The 10,833-nt window shown below is 40.5% G+C and overlaps 1 protein-coding gene across 1 annotated transcript in view; it reads left to right on the top strand.

Annotated features, from left to right (window-relative positions):
• Window positions 1-10,833, top strand: part of ALS2CL (ALS2 C-terminal like) — a gene marked incomplete at both ends in the record, with an annotated part of 25,331 nt that overhangs the window by 4,937 nt on the left and 9,561 nt on the right. The window contains 8 exon segments of the mRNA XM_072413021.1: window positions 3,112-3,185; window positions 3,568-3,634; window positions 4,579-4,775; window positions 5,340-5,405; window positions 6,672-6,770; window positions 7,223-7,384; window positions 8,706-8,817; window positions 9,427-9,504. Of these exon segments, the coding sequence (XP_072269122.1) occupies window positions 3,112-3,185; window positions 3,568-3,634; window positions 4,579-4,775; window positions 5,340-5,405; window positions 6,672-6,770; window positions 7,223-7,384; window positions 8,706-8,817; window positions 9,427-9,504 (855 nt within the window).

The raw sequence follows: 10,833 nt of genomic DNA, 5'->3' as shown, positions 1-10,833 counted from the left end.
AAATAAATATTGAAACGCCAACTAAAATTCATGTATGTGAACTGTCTTATCAATTTCTCATTCTGTCCTTTTACTTTGATAATTCATACAGCTGTGCAGGACGGTGACACCACTTTCTGTATTATAGCTCATTAATGCAGAGTAGTCACCTACCTGTCACACTGCACACTTACCTCTAATAGAGAGATTAAGGTGGGGTGGAACACAAAGCCATTCTTGGGGCGGTGTGTGTGGGGAGGGCAACTGATTCTTCATGATGAGTAATAAAGACTTTTAATGGTTATAATAGAGATAGATTCTACCAAAGTAATGTAAGGAACTACAAACCGTGTTTTACTTTTTTTTTCTTTTTAATTCAATGGAGATTAGCTGATCAGTAAGTATTGGCATCTAAAAGATGCAATGCCACATCCCAATTAATTCAATCAATATTTATATTTTGTGCAGAAAAACGGGACTTTTTGGGCATAAAGTGAAATTAAACAATTGATACTTTAAAAGTAAATCATTTTAAAACCACAATAAAAAATTGTACAATTGTTTATACAACATAAACAATATCACAAAGAATATTTTCATCACAAATTCTTTTTCTAAATGCAGGACAAGGATCTCTTTCTAACATGTGGTCTCTTAGTTGTACTATTCTACATCGACGCGTTTCGCGACTATATGTCTTTTCTTTAGGATGAATCAAAATTTAGATATGACATCCTATATATTGTCTATAATTGGAAGTATTATATATGTTGTTGATTATATATCATGTTTGTTAATTGTAGGTCTCTAAATTTTAATTCATCCTAAAGAAGAGACTTATAGTCGCGAAACGCGTCAATGTAGAATAGTACAACTAAGAGGCCACATGTTAGAAAGAGATCCTTGTCCAGCGTTTAGAAAAAGAATTTCTGATGAAAATATTCCATGTGGCGTGGGATCAGCCCGATTAGAATTAGAGTTAATTTACGATCATTGAGCTGCTGATTACTATTCATTTTCACTCCAGATTTGTTTTATGAGAACAGAAATCAGTGCCCTTGGCAATGCACTGTTAGATTTTCCCAATTTAATAATAGTTGTGATAGTTTTGAATGAATCCTTGCTATCTACTGTTCTAATCAATATAGCATTACCTTGTTCAATATTCCATCAATATTGTGATCAATTTCACCTTTTTTTCTTATTGGAATAATGATTGTGACACAAACATTGATTTCAGTTGCATGCTAGGGATAGAATATGTTACTTTCTTATGGTATTTTCTGCTCCTGTAGTCTCATAGCTGTAGACCTAAAATGTAGGATCAAAGGCATTGTTGAAATTGCATTTTTGGCCATGCTGATCACTGTTCTCATTTCTGGAGACTCTGACATGAGGAAGCAAATCCCTGCCTGTATTATAATGGCCTCCATACAGAGACACAATGCAGACCATGGGCAGTACTGTGGCTCAGTGGTTAGCACTTCGGCCTTTGCAGCGCTGGGACCCAGAATTGAATCTCGACCAGGACTCCATCTGCATGGAGTTTGTGTTTGTGTGGGTTTCCTCCCACATTCCAGAAACAAGCAGTTGATTGGCTTCCCTCCAAATTGCCCTAAGACTGTGGTAATGACATGTGACTATGGTAGGGACATTAGATTGTGAGCTCCTTTGAGAGACAACTAGTCACATGACTATGGACTTCGTACAGTGCTGCGTAATATGTTAGCGCTATATAATTATTAGTTAAAAACAATGTTATCAGCTTCAGTGAGTCCACAGACAATACTGGGCACTACCTTCTAAATGCCTTTTTCGGGGCACAGCTCCCAGAGTTTAGCTTTACTTTAGAGCGTACCTACACTCAGAAATTTCACTTTTACATAAAAAGGTGGACAACCTTTTAATGTAAAGCAAAAATTCTGTTTGTTTGTTTTTTAAGTGCGACACCCTTTTTTAAATCAAAAAAGGCTGTTGCACTTAAAAAAACAAACAAATAAACAGGATTTTTTTAATTAAAAAAAGGGTGCAGTAACGCCCCCTAATTCTTTAATGAATGGGAGTGCAAAGCCTCCTGGGATACCTACGTCACGCATCCCAGGAGGCTCTCGGGTGCTCCTTCTGCGCATGCTTGAGCATCGTGAAAAGGGAAAAAAGATTTTTCTCTAACTTACATCACCTGATCTTGGGTCGGGTGACGTAGGAAGAAGAGGTGAAGATGGCAGCGCCCCTTGCACCACCTCACAGATGGATGCTGGGATGATGCAGGACCCGATGGAAGACACCTCTGAACCGATTAACTGCGGTGCGGGAAGGTAAATGTATTTTCGTTTTTGTTTTCGGAAATGTTTAGTTTATTTCCTCTTTAAATATAATAGTTATTCGAATGACAGAAAAGAAATTCTTTAATCACTTCTATTTCAATCAAGATTTATTATATGCCATTCATTTGACCAATCAGAAATCAATCATAACTCATAACCCTATCACATGCACAGTCCCAAGACTTTTCTAGAGTTGCCCCGACTCTCTGGAATGGTCTCCTCATCCTATTTGGCTTGCTCCTACTTTCTGCTTGAAGAAAACCCAACGCTTCACCCTCACCTACCTGTCTTCTTCTGTCTCCTAACCCTCACTACTTCCCACCATTCCATATCCCCCTCTTTTTGTGTGATACTTCCCCCACCTCCTAGATTGTAAGCTCTTCAGGGCAAGGTCCTCCTCCTGTGTCACTGTCTGTATCTATATATTTGCAACCCCTATTTAGTGTACAGCGCTACGTAATATGTTGGTGCTATATAAATACTGTTTATTATTATATTATTAATATTAATAATAATCAACATGATTGCATAGCCTAGGGCCAGCTCAGCCATACAGAGAGCAAATAGAAACACCTGGACAGTCTGCAACACCAGAAAATACAAGGAAATAGGAGACACAAAAATAGAGCATTCCATAAGCGTGTAGATTATGACAACACGACGGAAAGCTCTTGGATCCATGTGCTTATCTGAGATTTGTTATGTTTTGCAAAAAAAAACTTTTACATTCTTTAGATTTTCTAAACAATCAAAACCAAAGCGAAATTCCTGTGTGACTTTTCAATCACTTCTTCTCTCTCTTATTTAGGGGAACGACGCCTCCATGTACGACCTGAGAACTGTCTGGCTGGACCTAACAAAGCAAAAAACTGATCCCCACAAGTAAGGGGAATGATTGTTCCAATGACAGTTGTAAATTATTCATTTTTGGAGGATTTTATTTCATTAAAGAGTTACAATGTAGCGAGTGTGACCGACTCTATTGTAGATTCATCTTGATGAGCTTTGCATATTGCATTCCAAGCAAAGCTACTGTAAGGTGTAGTGCCGAGGTTTGAGCTGCTTTATTTAAAGAGACCCTGTCATCAACCTAGAAACATTTGCAGGTAAAAGCACAGAAAATCAACTAGTTTAAATGCTTATTTACAGAGTTGAACAATTCTCTTTTGTGACCCAGCTTCTCCACCTTCCCCAATTTATGAACTGACGTAATATATTAACATTGCAATACATAACATTGTGCATTTTTCTTCTTGTGATTCAGCCACATCTGGCGCGTTGTCACTCCCGAGGAGGAATTTATCCTTTCTACGAAGGAGCCGGAGCATAAGGTCAGCTGACTCACTGCCGATGTTGTCAATAAAATTTGATTTTGAAGAATTTCCAAACCGGCTTTGCTTGTTTTACAAATGATTGTTTACACTGGGCCAGGCATAAATGTTGTGTCATTTCTAGCTACACAGATAAATGAGTCAATTCAGTTGAAATGAGTGTCTTTATTTTAGAAACAGTTAAAAACATATTTATTGCCTAAAACAAAGCAATCCAAGACATTTCCATGCAGTTATCCATTTCAGGCAAGAAAACAATTTATCACAGTTCTCTAAATTTATCTAGACTTTATTTTAACCAACGTGTTTCACGGCTGAACATCACCGCTTACTCAGGAACACAAGTCAATTAAACCATAACTTCCATGGAGTTCCCAGGATAACTCAATCCATTTCCTTTTATATGGACTGCGTTTGGTGCCCATGGGTGTTTAATACTTACATTTTGTTTGCAAGAAGAAATTCCCTTTGAGAACAAAAATCTACTACATAGATTGGCGGTCACCCTGTCTTCTCTCATGTGTAATTCATGGGTGGGCACATGCAGTCTATATGAAAGGAGATGGCTGCATTTATCTTGTGAACTCCATTGAAATTGGATATTGGGGATTTAATTGTCTGGATGTATTCCTGAAGTAGCAGAAGCAGTGATGTTGACATGCAAAACGCGTTGGGTAAAAAAAATCTACATAAATTTAGGATAGATGTGGTAAATTGCTTTCTTGCCTGAGACAAATCACTGTATGGAAACTCTTGGAGTGTTTTAAGCAATAAATATGTAAAATAAAGACATTCATTTCAATTGATTGGTTGCCGTGAAAGTCCCAGGTGTTATTCAGAGTATTTTGTATGATAATTATCTGACTCCCACTAGATAGAGGGTCCTTCCCCTCCTTTTGGATAGATTTTGCTTTCAGTGCATATTACATTTTTTTTGTTTTCAGGCATTATGGGTTTGGAAGCTGAATCAGCTGATACGCCAATGTCTTGACGGAAAACGGGATTTTCCACTATGGGGAAAGACTGGAGAAGCCAACGATCCCCCAACATGCCGTTTGGTGACATATACCTACAAGAACGAGGGCAGGTTCAAGAGCGCGGTTTATGAAGGCGACATGTCCTGGGGGAACCCACACGGAAAGTGAGTAAAGACTGGAAGGGGTTAGTAAGCCTAAAGCTTAAGTTTATTCTGCTTATGTAATGTTTCACTGGGTCTCTGAGCGATCGTGGCTGGTGGAAGGGGCCAGTCAAGGTGCTCTGCAGAGCTTCCTGAAAACAGCACCCGGCCCCATTATACCCATCAGGAGCCCTTAGCCATGATCTGAGCTGTAGGTTGGCCCTTCAGAGGATTTGAAAATATCCAAATTTCTTTGGGTGTCAGTCTGGAAGAGGGGTGCTCCAGGAGACGCTGTATTTCCATACAGAGCACCCTAGGTAATGCACACCAGAGTTTCCATATAAAAAATGTTAAAGTGCAATGAATGAAAAGGGTGGCCAGGGTTGGTCCGGCTGGGTCTGGAGGGGTCAGATCCACTCATCATCCAACATTCTTCCTCTCCATGACAATATGGACAGATCAGTCCCAACCATGGCTGATAACAATCGTCCCCATGGACAAAAATTCCATTTAATTTCCTGTGCAGAGATGAATTTTCTATAAATTGATGAATTGTGCTGATTGACCTTTTTTAATATTTTCACCCAGGGGCACGTTAAAATGGCCAAATGGACGCAATCATGTTGGCGATTTCAAATACGGTCAGGAGGAGGGGTAAGAGCCAGAACACGGGTTAGAAAATAAATATTTATTTATTATGTTGTACAGGGATGGTTTTAGAATACATGGGGCCCTGGGGAAAAATTAAGTAGGGGCCCCAAATGCACAGCACTTCCTGCGCCCTCCAGTTTGTCAGTTGGGGTCCTCGATATTTGCACAGATGTCCAACCTTATAACTGGCCCTACTAATGAAGCAGCACAAACCTCTCTATCATTGTTGTAAGGCAGGCTTAATAGGAAGCTGATGGGAGGAGGGTCCCAGACTGCCATGGCACCCAGGAAACGGGAGGAGAGATGCAGCAGGGTCCTCCTATCAGCATGCCTATCATTGGTATATGAGTATTGCAGCACAACTGATTGGCTCTCTGTGCTGCTCCTCCTTCTGCTGTGACTACAAAATACCAGTACTAAGTCAGGTTCTGGTACTGTTTGCATTCAACAAAGAACACATTTAAGTCCCCATTACCCTCCATAGGATTCACTTCTTATGAATAGAGATCTCATCAGTCTGCTCATTTCATTTGCATGGAGTTCATTGTGAGTTGGTATGCAGGTTGCAGGGGTTAACTGAGAACCTTAAGCTTATAAGAGAAGTGAAATTAATTTTAGGGAAAGAGAAAAGCTGCTGCCTTGTAATATAAGAATTCTGTTAAAGAGACCCTGTCACTACATTTGGCAAGTTTTAATGACTGCGTGTGTGCAATCTGCAGAACGTTAGCTTACTCCAACATTGTAAGCTCTTTGGGGCAGGGTCCTCTCCTCCTCCTGTGTCACTGTCTGTATCTGTTTGTCATTTGCAACCCCTATTTATTGTACAGCACTGCGTAATATGTTGCTGCTATATAAATCCTCTTTAATATTAATAATAACTGTTGTCATATCTGCTGCAGCAATATGTGTAACGTTATCAGATTTATCATGACTTCACTGCACGAAGATATTGATACGCTATAAGGAGTAACCGATGGATGACATGGGGGCTGAGAGGGTTGCAGGATGCAGTGTGCAGCAAAGCATTATAAAGCATGCTGTAAATGGCAGAATTTTGGTTGTCCAGAATTCTTACAAAGGAAGCAGTGACAGGGTCTCTTTAAGAAAGCTAAATAGGAGGTGGAGTAAATAGGGGAGGAGGAGTTAGATAAGGGGGAGGAGACATAATGATGGGGTCCCCTGTCCTCCTGGGCCCAGAGGCAGCAGTACTCCATACTTCCTCTGATTTATTACAATAATAAGTGATAACATTGTGTGTTTGTGTTGCAGGTTTGGAATTTGTCTGATTCCAGGTTCCTCCCCGGACAGATACAACTGTTACAAATGTCATTGGAGGAATGGAGCAATGCATGGATATGGAATCTGTGAGTAAGTAATAATGCAGCCTATGGGGGATGGCTGTGTCCTGGGGCTGTGTCCTGGGGCGTTGGAAGAAAATAGAATCAGGTGGGGACACATCCAGTACTCTCATCTCTATGCAAACTGCAAGTAAAAGTCTGCAGGGGTATAACCAAGGGCAAGTATTTGGGTGCAAGTCTGTGTGATACCTAGGACACTTACAACATAGGCGGAGGTTTGGTATTTTGTAAATTTTACTACCTTAAGCCAGCATTTTTTTTATTTCTGTATCTATTCCCTTGGGTATTCACAGAAATGAATGACTCAGGGAAAGGACTCCACCCCACCCACCCTTTTCTCTATATTACCTAAGATGGTAACATTGTATCAACCTCATTTATGCAGCTTGCTGCCAGAGGCCATTTTTTTATTGTCACTTTTATTATGCAGCTTTTGGAAAACACTTTTTGTGTATTTTGCAGGTATGCAGATGAATCTGTCTATAAGGGTTATTTCAAGGATAACATACGGCATGGATTTGGGGTCCTGGAAAATCTGGCTTCCAAAGCAAACTCATTCAAATACACAGGAAACTGGGAGAAGGACAAACGCTCCGGATATGGAGTTTGGGAAAGCTCTGAAAAGTGAGTGACACCACACTGATGTAAGTTTGTTGTGAATGTAGGGGAAATTTGTTTCAGAAAAAAGTTCTCACCATCTCTGCAGATCCATACCCACACTGTGGCCATTATGAGGAACTGTCACCATCCCTGTTGTACACTTGCTAGGACTATTGAGGGGTTCTCCCCATCCCCATTCAGAGTTTCTGGGTTTATACCAACTGTGCTATGAGGGATTCCCATTAACAACATCAACCCTGAATTATTAAAGCTCTCCAAGGCTGGAGAGGATACACTTTCATCAGTGAAGCCGAGTGATCCAGCAAACCTGGAAAGGATCTGATACAGGACGGCTAACAAATAGCAAATGACTTCCATTCCAGGTTTGCTGGATTCACTGATAAAAGTGTATACTCTCCAGCCTTGCCAAGCTTTAATAAAACAGACCCAATGTTTGAAGTTCACCAAACCTGTCCATTGCAAACCCATTAGTGTGACATTTCACCCTAATTTTATAATATTCTGTAGATCTCCATTCATTTTAAGCCTCAGCAGATTGCCATCTAGTATTTTTCGCCAATTTGAATTCCCCTTCTGATCACTCTGTGCCAGTTAAAATTCCCCTTCTGATCCCCTTCTGATTACTTACCTTTTTCTCCGCCGGGGAACTCCGTTCCGTCCGGGCAGGGATCAGCTTGCTTCGGGGTTCCGTGCTTTGCGGGGGCGCGTGTGCCGGCTTCTTCTCACTGTGCTCTGCAGGAAGGAGGAGACACGCGCTGCAGCCAGCATCGAGGAGAGGAGAGAAGAGGAGACGTACGCAGGATCGGGGTATCGGGTGAGTATGTTGTTTTAATTATTTTTTAAAACGGCCTTTGCCGTATAAGATGCACCCACTTTCCCCCCCCCCAGTTTTGGGGGAGAAAAGGTGTGTCTTATACGGCGAAAAATACGGTAATCACTTCCCAGTCACCACTTTGTTGATCAACTTGACAATAATGTTGATAGGAAAATTTGAGTTCAGTTTGAGGAAATTATAAAATCATTTTTGGACATTTGACCTGCAGTTCACCTTTGGATCTGCTTCTGATTTGTATGGGGAGAGAAGTATTCAGTGTAATCCCCGGCCCCTTTTAGCTGGGCGCACCACCTGGCACGTTTCAGTGACCACCCAGTTGTTTTTGAATGGTTACAATACAGGGCCACCACCTGCCTACACCTCAAACAATTCTGGGGAGAATAATGAGTTCTGGTCCAAATAAAACCCCATTGACACACGGGTCCCTCTCTCTCCTATATATGTTTAATGTGCTGCTTATAATGAGCTTGTCATGTGTTATCTCATCAGGGGGGAGCGTTACATAGGAATGTGGCAGGACAACCTGAGACAAGGCCCCGGGATCGTTCTTTTCCACACCGGCTGCTGCTATCAGGGAAACTTCAGCTCCAACAAATTGGTGGTATGTAAACCTGAGAAACCAAATTCAGGAAAGGATTGTAAAGTGTAAATCTGGTCACAGCAATTCATTCATTGTAAAGGGGCATTTATACCTGATTACACATACTGGAGTCTTCCAGCTGAGGTCCTGGTATCAATTCTCATCGGTGATCCATACAGAATCTGTAGAGTGTCAGCTCCTCTGTACAGAGACTGATGGGACTGGCTCAGTGTTCTCTGTACAGCACTGTGGTATATGTCAGAGCTATATAAATATATAATATTAGTGTGTGACTGTAGGGGGAACATTAGAATGTCAGCTCCTCTGTACAGAGACTGATAGGACTGGCTCAGTGTTCTCTGTACAGCATTGCGGTATATGTCAGAGCTATATAAATGTATAATAATAGTGTGTGAGTGTGGGGGGACATTAGAGTGTCAGCTCCTCTGTACAGAGGAGCATTGCGGTATATTTTTGAGCTATATAAATGTATAATAATAGTGTGTGATGGGGTTGGGAGAGTGTAAGCTCTGCTGTAGAATATTTAAATGTTAGGTCTTTTGTACAGCACTGAAGTATATGTCAGTGATATATAAATTGTGATTGTTATTTTGTCATTTTTGTCTCCAGGGTCCTGGAGTTCTTATTACAGAAGACGGAACGGTATATGAAGGAGAATTTACTGAGCAATGCTCTCTATCTGGAAAAGTGAGTTTTTCTCCTCTCATAATAAATGATATTATGAATACATATGTCAATGTGTTGTATTTATTAGTTTTAGGATAAATTTATAGAAAAGCATCATCATTTTTAGAGCTCTAGAGATAAACAGCAATAATACTTTGATCTAGGCATCTGCAGTCTATTTGTGATGCATCAAAAGATATGCAAAGTCTTGCTGCATTTACTTCGGGGAATAAAATATTACCCTTGTAAATGCAAACTTTAGTTTATACTTCAACTCATATACTCACTCTGACCCGAGCTCATTTGTTATTACTATTATTAATAAACGGTATTTATATAGCGCCAACATATTACGCAGCGCTGTACATTAAATAGGGGTTGCAAATGACAGACAGATACAGACACAGGAGGGAAAGGACCCTGACCAGAAGAGCTTACAATCCAGAAGAGAAATCATTGAACTTGGAAAAAGAAACAAAAAAAAAGTTGTCACTAAGAAACACTTGACTTATTGGAGATTTTGACTTTGCAAGGTAATTGCCAAATGCTGGGGATGTCTGGGGAAGTAGTGGGAACATGTCCCAAAGGAAATATAAATAAAACTTGCAGCATTTACATTAATCAATGTCGAAGTAAAGGCAGAAAAGTTGTTTTCTTTTATTAGAATTAAAAAATAACCGTGGGATTCCCTTTAATATTAAAGCCGTACCCTTTGTCGAGCATGGAACCTGGCTGTCTAGGTGATGCAGTCTGGCAGTGAGTCATTTGCAGAAATTCTCCAGAGCTTTCATGGTCTCTGTACATGACTCAGTGAAAGATTCTAGCAAACAATGAAATGTGAACAAAGCCGAACTCTGCCCATGTATCCAGGGCTGGGTGCAGTTCCTGTCATTGTGGGGCGAGGAGTACACCCCAACCCAAAAATGTATTCTGTCCTTCTCTGTAAATAAGCCCTCAGCTACAAATCATTATTTTTCCTACACAACAAAACAAACATAAAAGTAAATATCAAATAGAAAAGAATAATAAATAACTAGGTGAAAAAACAAACATGTGATGTGTTAGCTTGACTTAACCCTTTATGGGAATGAGTAAGGTTATAGCCCAGGGGGAAGATATCTGGAGGACCCATTGTTAAAGAAGGATTTTAGATTCTCAGATCCCCACAAGATTGTGTTATGGGGTGACAACGCGCTGTCCATCTGTCCCAAATATGGTCCTGCATTGTCATACAATCACACAGGCAGAAAGGGTCCACTGTTGTCACCTTTAGGAAACCTTCCCTGCAGAATTGCTGGAGTGCATGGAGACTAGAATTGTTTTCAAAGATTCTGTAAGAGATCAGTAGCA

Source organism: Pyxicephalus adspersus, chromosome 5, assembly GCF_032062135.1.
Source record: "Pyxicephalus adspersus chromosome 5, UCB_Pads_2.0, whole genome shotgun sequence".
In the NCBI taxonomy this organism is placed as follows: domain Eukaryota; kingdom Metazoa; phylum Chordata; class Amphibia; order Anura; family Pyxicephalidae; genus Pyxicephalus; species Pyxicephalus adspersus.
Note: the sequence above shows the minus strand (reverse complement) of the source record. Positions and strands in the feature narration are given on the sequence as shown.